The sequence below is a fragment of the Eubalaena glacialis genome, chromosome 8, assembly GCF_028564815.1.
Source record: "Eubalaena glacialis isolate mEubGla1 chromosome 8, mEubGla1.1.hap2.+ XY, whole genome shotgun sequence".
In the NCBI taxonomy this organism is placed as follows: Eukaryota; Metazoa; Chordata; class Mammalia; order Artiodactyla; family Balaenidae; genus Eubalaena; species Eubalaena glacialis.
In genome coordinates, this window is record NC_083723.1 from 91161292 (window position 1) to 91186217 (window position 24926).

General features: G+C 40.5%; 2 protein-coding genes across 5 annotated transcripts in view; one reads left to right on the plus strand and one right to left on the minus strand.

Moving 5' to 3' along the window:
* DOCK4 (dedicator of cytokinesis 4) overlaps positions 1 to 4606 on the minus strand; it is a 475175-nt gene extending 470569 nt beyond the window's left edge. The window contains exon 1 of the mRNA XM_061197939.1: positions 4380 to 4606. Within this exon, the coding sequence (XP_061053922.1) occupies positions 4380 to 4416 (37 nt within the window). The 5' untranslated portion in view covers positions 4417 to 4606. The remainder of the gene's footprint in view (positions 1 to 4379) is intronic.
* Positions 4607 to 4963: 357 nt separating this feature from the next.
* ZNF277 (zinc finger protein 277) overlaps positions 4964 to 24926 on the plus strand; it is a 113180-nt gene continuing 93217 nt past the window's right edge. For 2 of the 4 annotated variants that reach the window (XM_061197940.1, XM_061197942.1), the window contains exon 1: positions 4984 to 5099. In XM_061197940.1, coding sequence (XP_061053923.1) covers positions 5061 to 5099 — 39 coding nt within the window. In that variant the 5' untranslated portion in view covers positions 4984 to 5060. Of the gene's footprint in view, positions 5100 to 24926 lie in introns of all 4 variants that reach the window. The other 2 variants (XM_061197941.1, XM_061197943.1) reach the window with 2 other exon arrangements.

Consider the following 24926-nt stretch of genomic DNA (forward strand, 5'->3'; position numbering starts at 1 on the left):
TTAATATGGTAAGGTTATAGCATCTTGGTTGGGTTTCCTTAGAGTTTAATGTTTCTCTGCTATATATGCTAACAGCATAAAGTCACTATGCTAGAAATTTGGACATACGGTAACAAAGATAATTCTGAAAATGAGTCTCCTAAGAAATTGAGCTAGAGACAGGAAAGCCTTAAGTTTCTTGAAATTTTTATTAACTCCTTTGTAGTACTTACCATACAGCCTCTGGGGAAAAAACAAGACTAAAGAAGAAAGGCAGCATCTCTGTGTTACTATGGGGCCTCATGAAAGAATCATCACTTAGGAGAATGACCAAAAGGGGGAAACGTTTATTGGCTATTCCCACAGGAGGCCAGATCAAGAACGTCAGCTGCCATCCCACTGTCTGCACAGCCCTTCAATGGTACTTTACTTGGAGGTATAAATCACTCCTCTTTGCTTCTCACTGAAAGTTTAGAATCCTGTGCCAGGCTCTAAATGCCACAAACAATTCCAGGCAGCACATCTTTATCTAGCTACACATGTTATCTGCACACATCACAGTACCACAAATAGGAAACATTTTAAGGCTGCTAGCTAACAAACTGAAAACAGCTAAGAGGAAAGGTACACTCCCTCATAACTCTCCCACACAGGCTACCATTAAAGCACGCTTCTGAAGGAAAAGACATTCTAAAGATCCTGTGTAAATAAGAGACGGTACCTCTCCTCCTAAAAATATAAGGGGCTTTAAAAAGGAACAGAATTCCTACTTGGATGAGTTCAAAAAGCACTTCAGGATAAATGGAGGACAGGAATGTTTGTGAGTACTCAGTGATACTGGTACTATAATAATTCATTTTTTAAATGACATCCATGACCTTCAGATCAGCTTGTTCTGAGTTTTGTTTCTTGTAAGCCTCATGGATTTTTTGCAGTGATCAATCCAGCCCATATTCCCCCTCTAAGCTTAACTGGATTCACACATGTAAAACATCTGGCTGGATGTAGAGGAGCAGTTTGCAGCTCAGTAAGGCTACTGGCTCACCTGGGAATGCTACATGAATGCCTGCTGAGCAAATGAATATAGAAACAGATCTGCAATGGTCCTAACTTGGTGACTAATTCCCACCACTTTAAGGGAGGGGACAGAGGGTATGACAGATGAGGACAGGCAGAAGGCAGACAGTGGGCGTGAGGAAAGTTGCGAAGAGGTGATCAAGAATGCTTTAGTCATTGCCCACGGAGTTCCTGCTGGAGAATCAAACAGACTGAAAAAGCAAGCAACCATCACCTTGGTTCTGGCAGCTTACCAGGTAGTTTGCTTACCTGTGATCTTAGTTGAAAACCATGTGGGATGTGTCACAGCAAAAGTGTCTTTCTCATAACAATCTTGACACAATAGAAATGTCTTTCTTACCAAAGGACACACTTGTTTGGAAGAGCTCTACAGAATTAGTACTGGGAAGGACCTTGGATATCATTTGACCATGATGTTGAGACCCTGAAAAGTTAAGCAACTTACCTAAGGTCACACAGCTGGCAGCATTGTCTAGACTAAGACCAAAAGCTAAACAGAATCTCCCAAGATAAAATATGCCTATCATTGTGCCTACTAACATGTTTTTAAAGAGACAAGGTTCCCTATCAATCAGGACTCTAGCTTTATCACTATACCTGTCTAATTCCTTAGAACACTTAGGTATATGACTATGTACACATTGTTTTAAGACTATTCATCAGTTAAATGGAGGAGATAGTGCCCACACATCAGGTTTGAAAAGGAATTTCTATCTCTGGTACACCTTACTACAGGTATGAAATTTAAGTCATTTTATCCATGTTTACAATATGTTGCTTGAAACTGAAACACTAATATATAAAGACACATAATTATCTCACACATAATTGATGGTAGATAAGAAGTATATTAGAAATATACAATTTGCATGGAAACTTCAGGCACTCAAAGTCACAAAGACCAATTTATTTCAAAGAATGAGGAAAGTGAATTACTACTACACCTGATATCAACCAAACACTTGTGCCCATAAAATATCTTTTCCTTAGTATTTATAAAAAACTAGACAAGAAAATCACATACACTAACCAAGTTTATAAAAATAAATAAATCAATAACAACTTGCAGCATAGGCAGCTACAAATAGTGCTCTCCGTGGTGAGAAATAAAGTACACACATAAGAATCCTAGCAAAATTTTCACCACACACACACACACACACACACACCTAACAGATGGATTCTAAAAAACAGCTAAGCATTTCATACGCCAAATGCTCAAAACTTAATAATAAAAGATGGTTAACATTCCATGTTATGTGTGGTATTGTATAAATGAGCACAACAGACCCTCCACCCGCTTTCGCCACTCATCTCACTCAACCTTTTTCCAAATGTGTGCTCATCCTTCCGCCTCCCCTACTCTGCAACCAAATCACAGCCACCCAAAGGCGAGGTGTCTGTTGCAGCCCAAAACACTTGAGTGATAACATCCAGTTTGCCATTCCAGGAAATCCCAGAGTATGTTTTAATCCTCTGCCCACAGCTTGCAAAGAAAGGTGAGAGAAGAACTAATCGATAACAGCACCCCAGCTGTGACCTGGCACATAAAGAAATCAAGAAAGTAAATCCCATCCATAATCTGTATAATTTAACACTTGGAAGAAAGCAACATCTGGGATCAACTCCAAGCGGGACAGTGTTACTGGATGTGTCTGTGCCTCCTGCACTGAGTGATAACCCGGTGACAAGGGAACACTCCAGGTCCTCACCAGTTCAGCAAAGGCAATGTCTTTTCCTAGCCAGGGGTAATCTACTCCAAAAAAGGGGCAAGTGAAGAGAAGGAAACATCTACTCCTTGCCAGTAGAGTGCCTGGCAAAGGCTCCCCTTACACTTCAAAGAGAGGGAAAGGTGGAACCACCTCCCCAAAGGTGGGTCCTGGACAAACTATTGTCTTGCTAACCAGTCAAAATCCAGAATGAAAGCTAATGTAATATACAGGAATGACTTTGTTTAAACCTTTCAGGGGACTCCAAAGTCCTATCCCCAGGCGAAGTTGGAAAAAAAAAAAATTCCCTGTAACTATGACTCCCTGGAAAGGCTTTCCAGATTTTTTAAATTACAGGAAAATGAATTTAGAACATAAGCAGATACCTACACATCATCTAAATCACTAGCTCTATACCCAATTAAAAAAAAATAAAGTACACCAATCAGCAGGACGGGGCATTATAGGAAATAGAGATTGTTAGTAAAATCCATAATGCTTTTTCTCTGTTAAACCTTCTGAGAGGTTATAATTGTATTTGGCTGCTGCAGGCTTGTCAGAGAGCCTGGCTTAACAGTCGCAACCTAAAAGGAGTAACTGCCAAGGAGCGACTCAGCTGAAATCAAACAACAAAAACGGGAACTGTAATCGGCCTTAAATGGAAGGAGGGAAAGGAAGGGAGACTCCTGTATTCATTAGTCAACATTAATGTCCTTTGTTGTTCACCTTTGCACAGAAGAGCGAGCGCTACCCTGCTCCTTTTCCTCCGAACACCAGTGTCTGGGTAGTCCTTTCATAAGAGCTGTCTCCTTGCCTCGAAGACCCAAGCTTTCCGATTCCCTCTCCCCATTAACACTCCACAGCTGTCCTCCACCCCCACCCCCCCACACCGGGCTCACCCCGGGCAGAGAAGGTGGTCAGAAGTAAAAACATTGCTGAAATACCCGTTCCCCTCCAAAGACCAAAGAGCAGAGCTGCGCAGATGTTGAAATTTACCAATTTCCCCCCGCCTCTCAACACACACACTCGGTAACCCGGGATGGAACAGAGGAGGGAGGCTCGGGCCGGACTCTGTCAGAGCGGCTCTTTCGAGGACGGTGCCACATTCCGCTCTCCGGGAATGTTGAAGGGAGGCAGAGGGAAGGTTTTGCGCCTCCCTTCTGTTTTGGGGATGTTCTCTCTACGAGATTGTTGTTGCCTCCCTTTCCACCCTGGGAAATAGTCACAGCCCTTGCCGTCTTTGGGGAAAAAGGAGAAGGAGGGAGAGGAACGCCGTTCGCCCTCTTCTTCCAACTTGACATACACACGCCCCGTCGCCACTCCAAACTCCGCAGGCAGAGCCCGCAGCAGGCGGACTGGCGGCGCGCTCCCCTCAGCCGTCCGAGCGCTCCCTCCGGGAGCCGGTGCCTGGAGCGCCCATCCGGCGTTAAAGCGCGAGACCCCGGCGCGCACCCCTCTGCCCGGAGCTGGCTGGGCAAAGCCCCGAACCTGCAGCGCGATGCTAGGATTAGGCATTTCCAGCCGGGTGGAGAGAGAGGGGCGCGGGGGCAAGGACGCGAAATACGCACACGCTCTGGCCGGAGCGGAATAAAAGTTCGCCCAGCTGAGACTCACCCACGCCGTATTTCTCGTGCTCCGTAGGTATCCACATGGCTAGAGAGGGGTCCGGGGTCTTCGGGCTTTGGAATCCCCGCGCCCCTTCTCCGACTCACAACAATGCACAGCTTCCGAGTAGCGGTTACAGCGCTGGAGCCCAGCGGCTCCGCGCGGGCTGCGGGCGCTGGGCAAGGTCTGCGCTGGAGGCTTCCGAGCCCGGCGTTGACACCGCGCGGCCGAGGCTGCGCCACCCGCCGCTCTCCCGGCGGCAGCTATTCACAGTCCTCCGACGCGCTCCCGGGGACCCGGAGGCGCAGTCATTGTTCTGATTCACTGAACTAAGCCAACACGCCGGGGCACTCTCGGGCGCACCCCCGCCCGCCAGCGCCTCTTCCAGCCCCCCCTGCCTAGCGCCCCCGCAGCACCCTGGGAATTGTAGTTCTGGGCCACTCCATCCCGGAATGAGGCGGGGAATTAGCAGCTGGGGGCGGGGATACGTTCCGCTCGCCACGTCCTATTGGCCCAGATAGTGACGGCGCGGCGTGGGAGTGGAGGAGACGCCGCGTCGATGGGGAGTTCATTTCCAATCGCGTTTCCATTGGTTCCGCGCCTGGCCGCAGCGCTCCCTTTTTTTTCTCAGCCGCGTAATGGCTGCTCCCAAGACACAGGGGGCTGCTACCCAAGGAGAGGAGGACGGTGATGGCAACCGTGGCGGAACTGGGGGTGTCAGTTATGAGGGTGAGTACGGTGCCTCTGAGGTGTCTTCCTTTCTCTCCGACCTGGAGTGCCGCTGACTGCTGGGCGGACCCTAGCTCTAAGGCCACCTGAGCACGAGGGAACCTCGGGCAGGGCCCAGCGGGACGGGGTGGGGTCGGAGGCGGCTACTTGTTGGGGGCTGTCGGGGAGGGAAGAGAAAATGGGATGCCATAGCCTCCGCAGCCAGGGAAGTTCCCTGGGCGTCTGTCCCACGCTTGGAGCTCCCACCTTTGCGCTCGCTGCCGAGTGGGCGTGAGTCATGTCACGTTCGTGCGTGGGTTATTGTAACTCTGGGATTAACCACTCTCTTTCCTCGCCAGTACCCTACCCCTGCCTCGGTTTGCTTGGTTTGGCCTCGGGAGATAGGTTTTATTTGGGTTCGGGCGGATTTCCAGTTGCAGACTGGTTGGTTGCTGCTATCCACTCTACAGATTTTCTCAACTGCTGGCTGGAGTAGCCTCTGAAGGGAAAGTGTGTGTGGTTCTCACAGTTTACCCCCCTCGCTCGTTGACTGCCCCGGGCGTTCTCCAGGATTGAACGTGGAGCCTGGGAGATCTTCCCAGACTGGGTCCTTAGAACGAGAAGAAGGGAAGTGGTAATTTGCAGTCATGGTTCCAGAGAAAATCATCACAGCTACTTTGGCTTCACTTGACTTTCAAGTTGTCTTCTGATCCAATGTAGAGAGCAAAAATCACACTTTGAAAGCTGCAGGGGGATTTTCTTTAGAATTCCTAGTCCCATTCTTTTACCTTTAGTCTGTCTATCCCCATCCCACTCTCTTCTTCTTTGATTTGATCATTTAACACAGCTAGTTGCCTTTTTCTAATGGACATGGTTTGGGGCTTAAATTTGGTTCTCCGTCCTTGTTGGGGTTTTTAAAATTTTTTCTTTGTTTTTGCTTTCACAGTTAAATTGACATTTAGTGTTAAGTTTTTGTCTTAGCACAGAGATTTCTTCCCACTTCTTATCAATGGAACCCCTAGCTTTGAAATTATTTCAGTACCTCTACCAAAGAAATCTTTGGTTAAGCTCCATACTTAAATATTGTGTTATATTCATACCCTAAATGGTTCATTTTGGGGTTGGCCATATAGTCAACTCTTATCTTGTAGTAACATGCTAAAAGTTTTCCATATTCTCAAAGTACCAGAGGGCTACCAGTTTAACATTTGAAGGTGAAATCTTTGGTGAATTTATCTCACAGATTAACTCATAAAAAAGAAAATTGGGTATGCCTTTCAAAAACATTGTATAACTTTTAAATATCATTAGTTATTTTAAAATTATAAAACTTTTCATCATAAACAGTTCAAACCATTCAGAGATGTGTAAGGTAAAAAAATGAAAGTTCCTGCACCACACACAGTCCCACCCCCAAAGTAACAACTCTTGGGGGTTTGGTGTGTGCTTTTTCTAATAAATTTTGTATATGACACACATCTGTATGGTTTTGATTTTTTTTAAATAAAAAGGGATCATTCTATGTAAGCTTAAAGATCTGCCACCATCTTTCTCCCCATGTTCTATTATAGACAGCCTTCCATATCAGTATATTTGTTAATTCTTTTTAAGGACTGTGCCCATAGTATTTCATAATATGGACGTCCCATACTTTAACCATTCCTCTGTTAATGAACATGTAGTGTAGCTTTAGTTTTTCAGTGATGTAGTGAACAGCTTTCTATACATATCCTTGTCCACCGGGTGTGTATTTCTTGAGGAATTTGGTCAAAGGTGACACATGTTTAAAATTGTGATGTCAGATTTTCCTCTTAACGGGTGTGTGTAGACATTCCTACCAGTAATAATATGAGTGTCCTTTTCTCCATATCGTTACCAAGCTGTGATGACCAGTATTAATTCAGGATCAGTGTTTAGATGACCATTAGATTGAATTGAGTAACTGATAGAAAGCATAATTTTAGGTTCCAGTTTGTTTTCAACAGAAGTATTGAGCAGTGAATTTGCTGTATCTGTAACAAAAAAATTCCTCACCCTGGTTCAGAACTGCCCATCAGTGATTAGTGAGAATCAGTATTCTCAGTAATTTGTAGCAATCAATGGGAGAGCTTAATGGCTGATTTTTATGTCATTCTTACAAGGTAAAGTTGTCATTAAAAATTCCCTTAATACATATATACACTAATATGTATTAAATGGATAACTAATAAGAACCTGCTATATAAAAAAATTAATTAAATTTAAAAATTAAAAAAAAATTCCCTTAATACCCTATGTATCATTCTGTGACTTTATCCACATTCTTTTCAAAGCCTGCAAAGTGTGATACAAATTTTGGGTGGAAATAATGATGTTAAAAGTATGCATATTCATATTTTTTGTTAAGCAGCCACTTCAGTTATCAAGCATGTCTTTTTTAAAATCATTAATTTCTTGAAAACTGCCTCTTTTAAGAGGTTTCCCTCTAATTCTAATTAAAATGTCAATCTGTGTGTTTAATATTCTGGGACAGAAGGGACTAGGGAGTCTTTTTATAGAAATCTGTGCAATTCTACAAGATTTCTGCTAGAATGAGTCGCTGGGCAGTATGCAGGCAGGTACGCCTTCCCTGAGGTCTGTGTGCCAGACTTCCTGAGGCTCCATCTCTCAGGGAAGCCCTTGCTTTCCAAACATTTGAATGGTAACTAGGATTTCATATTGTCTCCTAAAATTAAGAACAGGTAATAGACTCAACATTTCTCACATTTGGGGTTGTTACTGGGGAAATTTTTCTGATGGCAGTGATTTCGTCTGACAGTGTTAACCTGTGCTTCCATATTGTAGTATTCTGACAGAGTCAACTTTTTTCCCTACAAATGCATGTCCAGTAGATGATGATCATGGTAATGCCTCTTTGGATTTATAAAGCTTTTCGTCTGGAGACCTTATTAATTCATTTGTGATGTCTCTAGAAGAAATGGGGATAGCAGGTGGTGTCAGCTCCTCATTCTTGTATTTCCTATTTTGATAAATGACATCAAGCCTTTTATAGAAACCGAGGAAGCACCCTTGATTCCTGTCTTGCCCTCAGGTCCTGAATCTGATCAGTTACCATGCCTTATTTTCCTGTGCCTGAAAGAGTCTTTTGAATCTGTTCTTTCTCTCCATCTCTTCAAGTAGCCACTATTCTGTTTCTAACCCTCACCGTTGCTGCTGAATTACCTGTGTCCCCACGCTCCAAACTGTACTCTTGGAGACCAAAACCGTGTCGTTTGTTTTTGTCTGCTTGACCCTGTTCTTGGCACCTCGTCAGTGTTTAATAAATGTTTGACCAGAACTGAATTCTAGCCTGGATGATTGCAAAACCTTCCCATTGATCTCACTGACTTTTTTTTTTTTTGGCTTCATTGGGTCTTCTTTGCTGCACGTGGGCTTTTCTCTAGTTGCGGTGACAGGGAGCCACTCTTCGTTGCGGCGCGCGGGCCTCTCATTGCGGTGGCTTCTCACTGCGGAGCAGGGTCTCTAGGCACGCAGGCCTCAGTAATCGTGGCTCACGGGCTCTAGGGCGCAGGCTCAGCATGTGGGATCCTCCCAGACCAGGGCTCCAACCCGTGTCCCCTGCATTGGCAGGCGGACTCTTAACCTCTACGCCACCAGGGAAGCCCTGATCTCACTGACTCTTGATTTTCCCTTTCTTAATCCACCTTCCAAAACTCAAATGTATTATGTATGGGTCTTCACTTCAAATCTTCAGTGTAACGCTAACGTGTTGCATTTAGGTTCCAATCTACTTTTCCAGCCTCATCTTCAGTCACCCTGCTTCCCCTCCCAAATCTCCATTATCACACTTACACCATATCACATTGTAGTTATTTGTTGGCAGTTTTGTCTACACCAGTAGACTGAACTTCTTGAGGGCAAGAGTTGTCTTATTTTAGTTTTGTACATCCAGTGCCTATCAGAACTGTATGTAGTAAACACTCCATAACAATTTAATGGTTAGAATCTTTGAAGTTTATCCAAAGTACTTAGAATGACTGCTATTTTAAACAGGAATTGAAGTAGAATAAAAAACTGAGTAGATGTTGCGTGCTTGTGAAAGTTATGCATACCAACTGGAAAATTCAGAATGTCATCATGAAGTATCAACTTTATCAGAGATAATCATAGTTAGCATTTAAGCATAGCTTTTCAGTCTTTTTTTAAGTGAAGTGTTAGTGTTTAGATAATGATTAAATATTTAAGAGAATACTTCACATCTGTCCTTTATAACCTTGAACCCATAACTGAGTAAACTGCTACAGAGACTTTGAAATCTGTCTTCCATCATCTGTGTGGCTCTTATCCAGTTTTCCACAGGTTGTCATCTTACTTCCAGCATTAAGGCTTAAGTCCAGTCTTATATATTTGGCATGACAGTGGAAAGAGGACTAGACCCTATCTTGGAAAAACTGTATTTAAATTTCAATTCTGATATTTAGTAGCTGTATAATGTAGATTTATTACATATCTGCTACGTTTATGAAAATATAGCTATAATAGCCACCTTGCAGAGTTACTGTGATTATTGCATTGAATTATACATTTAGGAAAGCCCAACATATTTCCTTTCGTAAAGTTGGAACTCAGTAAATATCAGTTGCATTCAGTATAAAGATATGCCTAATTGAACTGTAAAACTGCCTGCTCTGATTAACTTAGAAGCAATCTAAATTGCGGTGTAACCAAGGGGAAGCTTAGGAATGTGGTGGTGATAACTGCTTAGGCTGCCCGTGCATTCCTAGGGGTTGTCAGGGTGTCTGTTGGTGCTCTGTACTGATATTGCAACTATGTGCTCTGAAGGCCTTTTATATTATCTTCTATACCCTCTCTCACCCCTGCCAAGCACTGCCCCCTCATACCCAGCTCCCAGCTCTTCACACATACACCCACATTCAGAGTCAGCAAGAAGCTTAGATAATCTTACATACTCAGATGGCCTTGCAAGGTACAGGCCAGAGGGTGTCAAGGAAGAAAAAGAATTATAGATACTAGGTTTGGTGTAAGGTTCTGAAGGGGCCTACTTCAGAACATCCTTTTGTTTTCCTTTAAAACATACATGGGACCCAGCTTGCAGGATATTAAGAGAAGCTATTATAAAAGAGGTATTATAACAATGATGATACTGATGGTAGCTAACATTTGTAGAGCAGTAACAGTGCCAAGTACTGTTTCAAATGCTTTTAGAGATCATTTTGTCTCACAACATCCCTGAGATAGATACTCATATTATCCCCTTTTTATTTAATACAAATGAGAAAACTGGTGCAAAGAGCATCTTGCACAAGGCCACACAGTAACTGAAAGAGAACTTTTAACCCAATTACGACTATAAAGATGTCTCATAGTAACTAAATTCCGTTGGATGAGGTCTGAAACATACTTTCCTTAAACATAACTTTGGGGCTTCCCTGGTGGCGCAGTGGTTAAGAATCTGCCTGCCAAGGCAGGGGACACGGGTTCGAGCCCTGGGCCAGGAAGATCCCACATGCCACGGAGCAATGAAGCCTGTGCGCCACAACTACTGAGCCCACGTGCCACAACTACTGAAGCCCGCGCGCCTAGAGCCCGTGCTCCGCAACAAGAGAAGCCACTGCATGAGAAGTCCGTGCACCGCAACGAAGAGTAACCCCCGCTTGCCGCAACCAGAGGAAAGACCGCATGCAGCAACGAAGACCCAACACAGCCAAAAATAAAATAAATAGAAAAAAAAAAAAAACTTAAAAAAAAACATAACTTTGTTCTAAAGCTGATGTTACTATAGAAAGACAATATGTTATGAGAAAAGAGGTCAGGACAACTTAGGATCAAATCCTGGTTACTCACCAGCCACAGGCAAGTTAAGCAACCTCTGAACCTTAGTTTCTCATCTGTGAAATGGGTAATAATCGTATCTGTCTTGCTGGAATGTTGAATTGAGTAGTGAGATCATAATTATAGTACCTAGTCTTCAATAAATGGTGACTTCTACTTCAGTCATAGGTTTAGGGACATCTTTGGCATGTGTGCCAGAGGTGATACAGGTGATGGTTTTGAGTGCTACAATCTTAACACGTCTTTTCCATTTTAAGACCAGGTTTCTGTTACGGGATTTGGTAGGTACTTGTAGTATCAGACACTGAGTTTACATACACTTCTAATTGTATTGACATAGATCTTGCGTTCATGCAGAAGAATAGCACTGTCCTCCACAGCACATTCTCATACACGTCCCATCTTGAAAAACTGAAGATGATATTGACCAGATTGATGTAATAAAAATCATACTTTCTTCTAAATGTAAATCCATGAGTATATAGAAATAAGAAGTACACCTAAACTGCCCTTCCAGTGATTGAATTTTTAAATACTTCTGTTAGTTGTTCATGGAAAACTTTACCATAGAGTTAGGATTCAGTTTTGCTGTGATTTATTTAATAAACTTATGAGACTGAATGGATTGGCATTTCACTGACAGTTCCTTGAAGAACTGCCATCTCTTGCTGAAATAAGTGTGTTCTACTGACTTCATTGACCCAAAGGTGAGCAGGACAGTGAGTGGTGATGGATTTGACTGATCAGTCTTCTGCCTTTCTTTACATCTCAACCAATGGTCTTTGTGACCAGTGTCATTATTTGTAAGATAGCCAACTGGGACTGGGTGCTGTCTTTAGCTCTAGGCATCAAGTAGTTTCTGGAATTAAACAGGACTTAAACCTTTGCTCGATTGTGGGGGTGGAGGGAGGTTGGGAGGGGTGTTCAACAATAAGTGGTAGAATATTTTAAGTGACATAAGCTGATGTGGGATACTTTGGGGCTTTCTTTATGTGTAATATATTTAAATTCATCAATACATTGAGTGAAAATGTATGGAAGGAAAACCTGGATTAAGAGTCAGAAATCTGGGTTCTTAGCCTGCTGCTTTGTGGCAGTGTGAATTTGGGGAAAATCCTTTAACCCCGCTGAGCCTCAGTCTCATAAAAATGCTGCAGGTAAGTACCTTGCTGATATTACTGGGAGGTTGAGTGAGACACTGTATGTGAAAGCACTCTAAACTTTGATACACTATGAAAATGTAAGGATGAATGATGCTGATGAAGGTCTGTCACAAGAGGCAGTGGTGAGTCTTTGGAATTGGACAAACTGGATTCCAGAGTAGCTGTAGGTTAAAACCTGTGTAACCTTGAGCGAGTTAGGTGACCTCACTATTATTATCATCACAACTGCTGCTACTACTACAATAATCTGGAGATACGACTTTAAAATGATTGCAGACTAATTAACATTAGAGTTTGAATCAAGACATATCCCAGATTTTATAATATACCCTTTGAGGACAGGGACTGTCACATATAGCTTTGGATCACCTCATCTTCTGGGACAGTGCCATGCTGTGTTGTTGGCATTTGGTGTTGGTTGAGTGGTGACTGTGGATGGGCTCCGTGTTGGGTGCTGTATGGGGCACAAATGAAGAAGAACCCCTGGCCTTATCCTTGGGGACTTTTCAGTGTAATTGGTGGGGCTCCACATTCATATTTTACCAGAGCTAATTGGAGAGTCCTTTCTGTTTCCATATTACACTCTGGGAAGAATTGGATACATTTGAATCTGCAATTTGTATTCATTGACTGAGGAGCTGAGCAGAGTAAAGCTTTTAAATGTGGTTATTTTTAAAAGAAAGGAAATGCATGCTCATCTCCTGGTTTCCCTAACACTGTCCTTATTTCGTGTTTTTTTCTAAACTGAAAGATGATTACAGAGTAATTACAAGTAATTACAGAGGCCCTGCCTTTAACAATTTTTTTTTTTTTTAGTGTTTTTATTCAAAAACTTAAGATTTGTTTCTTAAGAGAAAGACTTCGGAATTGTAATTGTGGTTATTGATTTAACACAATCTTTCTGTTATGTAACAGGCTGCTATTCACCAGTAATAGCCAATTAGAAAGGAAAATATCTTGTACCACAAATCGTAATTACCATTTTAAAGCAATTAATAGCAGGAACTGTTGCTGAACAGTAACGTAACATCAATCAGGCTGTCTTTGCTAAAGCACCATACAACTAATTTCCACAAATGGAGGAGGGGAGAGGAAGTTCAGTGAAAAAGAGTCTGAAAGCTTATTGGACTTGCTTACAAACTAGTTGATGGATGGCTTTTGAAAGCTTTATAAATAAGCACCCACATGAAGGAAAGTAATGCTGATAATCTACAGGGACTTTGAGTTATTTTTCCAACATCAATGATCATAGACTATATTGTTTAGTGGAAAGCCCACTGGACAAGGAGTTAAAAGACCCGGGTTTTAATCCCACTTCTGCTTCTGACTGGCTGTGTGATTTTAGAGAAGTTATTTGCACTTGTATTTAAGATTTCCTGGTTTGTAAATGAGAGAATTCTTTATATTAGCATCCTTTCAACTGATCTTCCAAACATCAATAAAAGAAAGAGAAGGTAGACTTACAGCTAGGGAGCCCAATTATACATACCCTAGAGTCTGTGTAGAAAGAAAGAATATATATCTGGATTTTTCCCTTAAGAATTAGTTACACATTAGTTGCACATGTGAATGTCACTAATCAGGTGTATCAAGTTAGAAAATTCGTGGAGAACCACTGGCAATAGATAACTTCTAGGGTCTCTTAATCCAAAAGATTATGGATAGATCATTATGATGCATCCCATCTTCCCCATCTCCTCTCCTTTCCATGTTTTAATAAACGATGCAAATCTGAAAGAGCTTTGATAGAACTGAGAATTAGTTCATTCAGAAAATTTTATTAAGCATCTGCTGTGTGCAAGCTTCTATATTTTAGATGCTATAGAATACAAAGATGAAAATAAGATAGGTCTTGCCATCCAGGATCTTATGGCCTAATAGGAAGATAATAAGTGCATAAATAACTGTATTACAAAGTAGAAAGTGTTAAGGACCATCAGAGTGATCAAGATGGAGTTGAGCAAGAAAGAGATTGTGCACAACAGGTGGTACTAGGTCTTGAAGTTGAATAGGATTTGGACATGCAGAAATAAGGAAAAGCGTTATAGACCTAGGCAAAGGGAGGGAACAATAGAAAAACTAAGGGCATCTACAGCAGGTAACAAGTCAAATTCATTTTGTCTGGAGAAAATGTTAGGTAAATGGAAGCAATGAAAAGAAGTTTGGACAGTTTGAAGCTAGATCATATAGCCTCAGACGTTAGACCCTGACTCTGCAGACTTGAGGAAAGGGAATGACAAGATCAATGTTTAATCAGATAACAATGTCCTGAAGAGGGAAAGTTGAGTCAGGAGGCAGGGGTATTTGCCAAAGAAAAAGATAATGAAGACTCATACTAGACTTTAATAATATGCCCTTGTTAATGAAGTCAGGTGATTAATCAGTCCTGTAAGGAAATTCCTGAGATTAGAGAAATATGCCAGGACAGAACAGGTTGTATATAAAGATTCTTTCTTTGATAGGTTGAGGTCTGCTTGGGCTCTGTCATAAGGAAGGCCCAGGGAGTGCAGGCAGAGAACACCATAAAGATGACAAAACAGGCATCAGAGTACAGACAGGTGGAGAGATCTGGGAGCAGGTAGTATTAAAGAAAACCAGAGCTGGACAGTAGTTAAAGTGGTAAAGAACAGAGTTTATTCATCAACAATTGCAATAGAAGGGAAGAGACCTCTGTATAGAATTAGGCTCAATTCCAGATTCAAGAAAAGGTGGAGATTTTTAGACAAGGAGCAGGTTGGGGAGGTTGGGTGATGGAAAATTACTAATAGGAAACATCAGGGGGATTCTGGTGTAACGGAGCAAAGTGTTCATGTGCGTGTGGTGCAGAAAGCCAAACTCTTGACAGTGGGAGTTTGCAGCAAAGTCAGGATTTATTGCAGGGCGCCAAGCAAGGGAGTGGGAGACAAGCCTCAATCCACTCCAATTTGGTCTTTGAGTTAGGGGTTTTTTTAAAAGGGAAAGAACAAGGAAGCTGGGGGTAATAATCATCATCTTGTGACATTTCTGTGACATTTCTCAATCGTCATTTTGGGAGTTAGGATGTCTCTGGTTTACAATTCTCTGGCCATGTGGTCCATGGCTTGGGGGTCTATTAGCTCATACCCTGGAGAAATAACCTGAGTTTGTACATTAATGATGATATCAACGACAGCAGTTTTAGTCATCTGATTCTGGTTGATTAGTGTTCAGTTAGCACAGGATTGAGGTCAGAGGGGGACAAGAAGGGGAATAAAGTTTCAGATAGAGAGGTTAATCTTAAACTCAGCAGCGCAACTCCATTTTAGGGGGACATGGTTTCCCTGGCTAAATAGACTTGACAAGGTTCTTGCTGCAGGCCAGCCCGAGTAATATCACCTGGAGGATAGTAGAGGCAGAAGAGCCCCATCAGAGATGGAGGGTGGGGGATTCTCTCCAAACTGATTTAGCAGGATTCTTGCTAAAACCTGGCTATGCAGGTCTAGCATGGCCTGATCCAGAAAAGGGTTCAGAGGATCCCGACTAAAGTTTGGTCAAGGAGAGAGCCTTTGTCATTAGCAGGAACACAACCACAGTAAACTGGACTTTAGAGACAGGATTCAAGTCAGTTCAAAGGCCTTAGAGAAACAAGTTTAGAGGAACATGGATTCTGGGTGAGGCATGGACTCTGGTTTATGGTATCAGGGCAGCAGGTTGAAGACTCATTTACTAGAAAAGGTATACAAGTTGAGGCTTGGTTCCAAGAAATTAGTCACATGCCCAGTGACTAGCATCCCAGACCCAGATGGAGGTGAAGCCAAGAAGACTGGGTTGGTATAGAGCCACTGGCTTGAGGTGGTCCCCTGCTGGAGCAGAGCCAAACTGCTGGTGAGCTTAGAGATCCCTGCGGATGCTGATTGGCAGTGTTAGCAGGGGCCTAGCTGCAGGCAACTCATTACAGTTGCCCATATGGCCACTGAACTCCTAACCCTGTGCTCATTAATCCCGAATAATCAGCCAGTTGTAATATAATTCTCAAGTATAGGGTGATAATACCCTTTCTTTTTCATGACCCCTAGACTACATGAGTATTTGATACCACAGAGAAAGATTCCTGTTCTTGATCTTTTTCCTTTTGAAACATCTTAGAGTTTATTGACAAAACAGATTAAAGTATGTTATTTCCCTCGTTTATAAGGTATGTTTAAGTATCAGTTGTTATAGTTGTTTCCATAAATAGAGCACAATCCTGTTTTCCTTTCATTACATGAGTCCCAGAGTATATCCAACCATATAGATTTACATGTTCTTAGAGTCTAAATGAATTTAAAATGAATAAAACCTTTAAGTAATGGACTGAAAAGAAATTCATTTCTTTGATATCATACTTTTGAGATACATTCATAGAAAATTGTGTTCTTGTTTTTGTTCATCTATGTGATGGAAGTAGGTAGGGCTAATGTAAATTTAATATCTATTTATGTTTTTAGGGACAATATTTCAGGACTCCATTGAATTCTACGACAGAAAAAGTATTAATACCGTTTTACACAAAGAAATTTTCATGTGCAAATATTGAGGTAAATAAAGCTACGTAGCATTCTTACTTCAGGACTTTTTAGTATGCAAATTTTTGTGACCATCCAAGAGATAAATATTACACTGCAGTTTCCCAAATATTTAACTACACTACCTTTTTCTCAAATAACACCTATTAACATTTAATGGGATGCTAGTGTTCTGTGGAATTTGATTTGGCAAATGCTAATCAGGGTCATCTTCCCTTAAACATATCATATTTATTAAGAACTTAGACACACCCAACAGTTCCATCTGTAACCATCTTCAAGAAGAGATCATTCACCCTGTATCTATAATAATAACCATTGTCGTTCGTTTTATAGCTTTCCTGTTTTACTTCCAGCCCTTAGTGGGGAAAGAATAAATGTAGAGTATTAAGCCCAAGGTAAACACAACAAACATAACTATTTGTTCTATCTCAGAGAGATGTGACATCCTCTAAGTAGCATTTTTCCCCCTTTCAAAAGCTAGAATTTTTTTGAAAACGTTCAAGATAGCATTGAAATAAATATTTGTATAAATAAAACCTACCACTTTAGCACAGTATGAGGACTCTTCAAATTGTTGTCTTTTGTTTATTTCAGTGTCCCTTCCTTAGTACATTAGAATTAAGATTTGAATATTGAACGATAAAAAAAGGAAATTGTTCCCAAGTAACCAATTTCTGATCTACTGTTCCAGAGCGCTCAAGCCTGTGCTTCTTTTTAAGCCAGGTAACCATAGCTATTTAATGCATTATTTAAGGTTATAAAATTTTAATTCACATTCTTCTATCAGCTTTCTTTGACTTCAAGAATGTAGGTTAGTTGCAGTTTTTTTCTAATTGCCTGTGTTTGGCATCATTGTCAGAAATGTCAGTTTCTGAATTACTGTTTATTAATGAAATGATGAATCCAGGCATCTCTTTGATGTAAAATCCACAACTAGTGTGATATAGAGGAATTTTTTAGTGAAAGGTTTTTTTAAACAGCTTAGAAATGATTCATGGGACCATTGTTATTCACGTCTAGTTAGCAGTATTCAGAGCCAACTGGCAAGTCTCCATTTCTTCAGGATTCTCACTGTTATATTAAATGTGGTTTCAAAGTAGACTGATTTAGGCAAGCAGCGTATAAGTGAAATAACTGGATTGCTCTCTTCATCTTCTCACCTTTTCTAAAAATTACGTTTGCTGATATCCTTTGTGACAATACATTAATGAATCAGATTCTGAATTCATCTTATTTATAGTTATCAAAAATTATTGTTATTAATATTAGCTGACCGTTGGACCCTGCTGTGAAGTGCACACATACTTGTGGAAACTCATACACATTTTCATATACTTATGGGCAACATTTTTTAATGTTATATGCTTCATAAGTTATACTTCATAAATATTATAATCCTCATAAATATATAACCTCCTCCCTTTCTCTTTCTGGGTTAGTCATAATCGTATTTCAAATCTTAGCTTAAATGTCACTTTTTATGTGAAGCTATTCTTGAACCATAGTGTGAATTAGCTACACACTTCTTTTAGCTTAATCATATTATACTATATAATTATCTAGGAGAATCCCATTACCTGCTTTGTAGAGAGAGAAATTTTAATTCTAATAGTTCCATTGATATATACTATGTTACTTTTCAAGGGCTGCCTGTAACAAATTACACAAACCGGGTGGCTTAAAGCAGCAGAAGTTTATTCTCTCCCAGTTCTTAAGGCCAGAAGGTGGAAATCAAGGTGTCAGCAGGGCCACACTCCCTCTTCTCTAGAGTAGAATCCCTTTCCTTGCCTCTTCCAGCTTCTGGTGGCGCCAGGCATTCCTTGACTTGTGGCAGCATAACTGCAGTCTCGACCTCCGTCTTCAACCTGTCTGAGAGGTTAGGTAGGCTTCACGAGGAGGTGAGACCTAAGCAGTGGTCTTTGCCAGGTGGGGTAGGTCTTCTTGATAGAGGACGCTGCATGAGGAAGGGCTTGGAGAACCTCTATACCTGCATACTATCAATGCCTGAAATGATGTGGTAGAGAAGGAGACAAGGCTAAAAAGGGCACACGGGCTGTATTAAAAAGGAGCTTGTGGGCCATGCAGAAGAACTTGGGTTATGGCCTACATAACGGGGAGTGTTTTAGGCGGGTGAGAAACATGAATCAGATTTGCTGGATAGGAACAGCCTTGTGGCAGTTCTAATGTGAAGATGAATACAGACTTCAGAGGCTCTTGTGAGAAAAACACATTCCTTACGTAGTCCAAACTGGGTGCCAAGCTAAATAAGTCTCTCTAAAGAGTGTAAACCATCATGTAACCTTCCAGCTCAGAAACCAGCTATAATTTCTCTGGGCCTATGGGAAAAATCCCAAAATGAAAGGATATCTTTATTCAGGACTCCTCATTGCCTGACCCCACTAATTTAATCTCCTGCTTCTCAACCACAGAGATGGCTGTGAGTTTTCTTTTACTGCCTTGTTTGTAACCACACCTCAGGTGTGAGTCCCACACTAGAAGAATAATCTAAGGGGCACAGATGGAAGAGTAAAGCCTGTTCATTGCGTGCTCACTTGACTTTGTCATGTGGAAATCTGCACTTTTAAATTTTATTTTCTAGATGAAAGTGAATTTTTAAAGTTATGTTTTTCTTTATTATTTCCAAGAAATTTTTGTTCTCTAAGAAAAGTTGGTATTTTTTCCATAATTAAAAATGGCTATATACCCCTGCAATTCTGTATTTTTGTTTTGATCCATGGCAAGTTTTACCAGATACTCCTAATTAAGCTCCAGATTTTATACAAATCTTCTAAGAATTTTCAAACAAGATCTTACATCATTTGGGAGAGAGGGTGATTGTGTATCTTTAAAATTGTGTGCATGCACATGTGTATATGTAAAAAAAAAAGTTGATTTGTTGTAAACATTTTAAAATGTTGATGTGTTAATTGGAGTGAAGTTTAGTCTGATTAACCAGAAAGGGGAAATGCTGCTTTATTGCTGTAATTTTTCTCTTATTGAAAACTTTTTACATACCTATCTACTGCAAATCCTTAATTCTGATTTAGCACAACTGATAAATCCAAGATCATCCTTTCAGAGGCATTTAATCCTCCACTGTAGTACCTCTTTTTAACGATAAACTGCATTTTTGTGAGTAGCCCAGTTACTTCTGAAGACTCTGATGAATGCCGTCTGGTCCTAATGATGGATTGCAACTTCTCAGATTGCTTTTTTTGTGTGCTTCCATCTCCATGTTCCCCTATTTTTTCCATTTTGATAATTTATTGTCGTAACGATTACTTCATCGCCAATAAGTGTTCTTTACTGTTTTTCTTTAAATTTTCTTTAACATGAATGACATCTCCTTTCATTTCTGAAAGTAATCAGACATCAGCATTGTACTGTTTTATATCATGTATTAGGATCAAGTCACCCATAGGACTTACTAATTAAAGGAATCTTTCAGTTGATCATTATACAGCTTATCTTATATATTCCTTCCTAATATCAAGTGTATTTGCTGGAAATCAGTAATTTGGGGGAGGGGAGTCTAATCTACTATTTCAGAAACACAGACAAGATAGTAGTTTCCACTTCATTAGGAAAGAAGATTGGTATCAATTTAAAATAGTCTGCTGTTTTCTCCAGTTAGTTCCCTTGGTAAAAACGGAGTAGTATCCAGGGACTGCCACCCCCTTCCGCTGAAAAAAAGGGTTTTTTCCCCCTTAACTACAGTGATTTCAAAGCCTTTGTCCCATAAGTGTCATATATTAAAGACTGGACAGATGATTTGAAAAGTGAATAATGAGATCTGGGAAATTAAGATAGAGATTGGGAGTCAATATAATTGGAATTAAAGTCTCAGGGGAAGACAACATGAATTGCAGGAAAAAGGAACAAGGTATCAATGAGACAATAGAAGAAACCTTGTGAAATCAAGATGTGTTCATTTGGAGAATTAGAACAAAGTAGTCTGTCTGGAATAGTTTGTAGATTAACACTTAAATTCATGTAGGATAATGCTCTGAATTTTCAATTGTTCCTCTGTAGTACCTGTTTTGAGTTGATTTGCCTTCTTTGAATTAATTTGAAAACCAGATTACAAATGAAATACTGAGAATTGAGGCCACTTCTCTGAAGTTACTAGAAGTGTAGACATGTGTATGTGAACAAACAATAGCACAACTACTAGTTGATGATAATGTAAGTGCTGCAAGCAATGGGCAAGAGTTGAAACTGCCTGCTGTCTGGGATGTCCTCTCCTCAAGATCCCCTTGAGTCCTGAATCTGAGTAATAATTTAATAGCAGTTTTGTCGTTAGAGCGGTTCTGAATCAACTGTTGTATGCAGTGTCCAAAGCAAGAATCTAGTGATGCAGTTCTTACCCTATCAACCTCACTACACTGCACTTTTGTGTGTAGTCACTGGAGTACCTTATAATCTTGAGAGTGATGGCTGGTGGTTCCAAAAGCCTACAGTTACTTGAATAGTCCACTTCCATTATCCCTGCATAGTTTGAGAAATTTTGTCATCTTCTGACCAGTCTAACCCTAACTCATATTCTCTCTGACTAGAGTATCTTTTCCCTGCCTTTCTACTTTACAAACCCTACTCATTCCTCAAGAATTAGTTTAGATGACACCTTCACCTTTTCTGTGAAATGTTCTTGTTGACTCCTTGTCTCCACCGAAAAGTTAACCCAGCATTTTCTGGGGTTTTTTTTTAATATTTATTTATTTTATTTATTTCTTTGGCCACGTCAAGTCTTAGTTGCGGCGCACAGGATCTTCGTTGAGGTATGCGGGATCTTTCATTGCACCGTGCAGTCTCTTCATTGCAGCACTCAGGCTTCTCTCTAGTTGTGGCATGCAGGTTTTCTCTCTCTGGTTGTGGCGCATGGGCTTCAGGGCGCATGGGCTCTGTAGTTTGTGGCCCTCAGACTCTCTCGTTGATGCGCATGAGCTCAATAGTTGTGGAGCACAGGCTTAGTTGCCCTGCAGCATGTGGGATCTTAGTTCCCTGACCAGGGATCAAACCCGCATCCCCTGCATTGGAAGGCAGATTCTTTACCCCTGGACCACCAGAGAAGTCCCACATTTTCTCTTAATGTTTTGTTTCCATCATCAGTTTCTTGTTTCAGCTGCCATTTTGGGATTGTGACCTCAATACACTTTGCTCCTGTATTTTATGTTCAGATGCTCAGTCAGTGATGTCAGCATTACTCCTCACTTGACACTTGACACTTGACACTTGGATGGGATTAGACATCGGTCTGCTGTATATCCAGGGCTGAGGCACCCCTGGATTCATCTTCTTTCTCCTGCCTTTTAGCTATTCGAAGCTACTGTCCTTGCAGAGCCAATACTACACTGACTGTCCTCCACAATCCTCCCCATATTTTCCAAGTCATATGGAAAGTCACAATCCTCCAATCATATTTTCTGGAGCATGATTCCATGCTTGATCTCATTCTATCACTTCAACTACATTTAGAAGATAAGCAAGTTACTGAGCAAAAAGCACAAGTTACACAACTAGTTTTTAGCAAGCAGTGCTATCATTGGAACCCCTATATCTATTTACTCTTAGTGCATTATCATTATACCAAACCACAAATTCTCTCATGCTATCGTTTTAAATATCTCTGCTTTGAATGAATTTTTAGGTAATTTTTGTGTATGGTATAAGGAAGTGGTCCAGCTCTATCCTTTTGCATGTGGACATCCAGGTGTTCCAGCACCATTTGTTGAAAAGACTATTGTTTCCCCAACTGAATTGTCTTGGCATCCTTGTCAAAAATCAATTGATCATAAATTGTGAGGATAAATTTCTGAACTCTCGGTTCTCTTCCATTGATCTATATTGATCTTTTCTTATGCCAGTACCACCCTGTTTTAATTACTGTAGCTTTTTAGAAAGTTTTGAAGTCAATTAAGTGTGAGATCCTCAACTTTGTTCTTCTTTTTTCTTACTTACCTGCTGATTTTTTAGCATTCAAGAACATCAAAAGAAAGACAAATACCAGCAGTAACCCTTTGTTTTACCATAAAAATAATCTCTTGAAATCTCTTCTTAATTGGCTATTTTCAGGTACTATTCTTTGATTACACTAGACCCAGGGAGTAATCTGGAGCAGGTGGTATCTGAACCTTTCTGGGCTTTAGTTTTTTCTGGTGGTTAGACATTGAGTCAGATACACTTCCAGGCCCCCGGTAGCCTTTAAAAAACTCAGGCTCAGTAATTTCTATTTCCTTTCTTCTCTAGTGAACAGGTAAGTAAAGTATAGGCAAGAAAGAGGATTTCTTGGTGAGTCAGTATTAATGGAGCACCCATGTTGTACAATTCGCAGTAAGTATTAGAATGAAAAGCTTAAATGGTTGTGAGTGCTATGGTAAATAGCTTAAGTTTTGTTGACCCTAAAAATTCTACAAATCCTTTCACTAACAATCATTCACCTTCCATGTTTGTAATTAAGCACAATCTAATATTTTAAACTAGAACCCAAATGACACTTCTAGAAACATTTACACTGTAAAAGGGGGTCTCTCTGTGCAAGTAAGATATAGTTCCTATGAAAATGAATGCAGTATTAAACCTGATTATGTATGATATTTATATTTCTTTGTCAACCATATGTCTCCTAACAGGCATTCTTCTAGGTTCTCTATTTATGTAACCTGTTGAGGTTTGAAGTAGTGTTTTCTGTTGTAATTTTAGATCATTATATACTTCTCTTCATCAAGTTGGACCCTTTGACATTCTGGGTACCAGTGACTTCAACTTCCTTAGAATTAAAACAGAAAAATTACTAGACGTGAATTTTTATATACGGAGAAGATACACAGATTAAAAAAAGAATAGATACATTTTCTTTAACCAGATGGTTTTTAAATATATATATGTATATAGTTTTCTTTATTATATCTTTCTGATAAGATACCTGATGATATCTATCTTTATGAAGTCACTTAGTTGCCTAATTGTATTAATGTATCTAGATTAGAATTTATGGTCATGTGATTAGTTGATAAGCTTCTTAAAACATTAATCTACATTTTCTATTATAATCTTGATATATGCATTAAACATAATTTTTATAATTTAGTAGTTTAAAGCCTAATAATGTGCAGTTATTTGTGTGATTAGAAAAAAATTTCAAAAGGCAATTATGAACAATTTTCAAAAATGAAATGTAATGTGTTGTACACATTGCTAACCTAGGAAAAGAAGCACAAATCCTGTTATTTTATTTCACTTTGAATACCTGGTTACTGGCAAGGAAGAGGTCAAATTATATGTCTTTTGAACAATTATTTCTGTTTATAATGTCCAAAATAATTTTTTTTTTCTCATACATGCTCTTCTTAACTAACTTTCCATTCAGAAACTTACTCCTCTTCCTGGCTTTCTGATGACTTAGTAACTACTCTTCTCCCAGTTATTTTGGCTCATGGTTCTTCAAGTCCTCATTTCCTCTTTTCAGTTGTTCCTTCACCTCCACCCCAAGCCACTGACAGCAGTTAACCCATACATTGCTTCGGGATCCATGGGCTCTGAGGGTCAGTACAGCTGGGTGAAGATGAGAGAGAATGCTAGCTGAAGCTCCAACCACCCTTCTCTCTTCCTGGGGTTCTCACACAGGTTGAAAGCGGAAGAAGGAAGAGCAGGCAGAGGGAAGGAAGTGAAGAGGAACTTGGGCTGTATGTGGTTGCAACCTCTTAGATCCTGTTCTGATGTCCTTTTCACGTCATTACAAGGGAGAAGCTCAGGTCCGCGATTGTGGGTTTATTAGTTTGCTATGGCTGCCATAACACAGTACCACAGACTGGGTAGCTTAAACAAGAGAAATTTATTGTCTCAAAAGTTCTGGAGGCTGATAGTGTGAAATCAAGGTGTCAGCAGAGTTGGTTCCTTCTGAGGGTTGTGAGGGAGAATCTGTTTCCTACCTCTCCTAGGTTCTGCTGGTTTGCTGGCAGTCTTTGGCATTTCTTGGCTTATAAGTGCATCATCCTGATCTATGCCATCAACCTCAGATTGTATCCTCCCTGTGTGTGTGTGGCTTTCTCTGTGTCCACATTTCCCCTTTTTATAAGGATACCAGTGATGTTGGATTATGACCTCAAATGAACTCATTTTAACTTAATTCTGTAAAGACGCTGTTTCCAAATAAGGTCATATTCTGAGGTACAGTAGGGATTAGGACTTAAATGTATCTTTTTGGGAGGACACGATTCAACCCATAACTTTGGACATCTTATAATAGTCAGTGCCCATAGCATCCAAAACTGAGACACTCACCTTCTTTCTTTGATAAGCAGTTACCACCATGGAAGGAGATTGAGGGC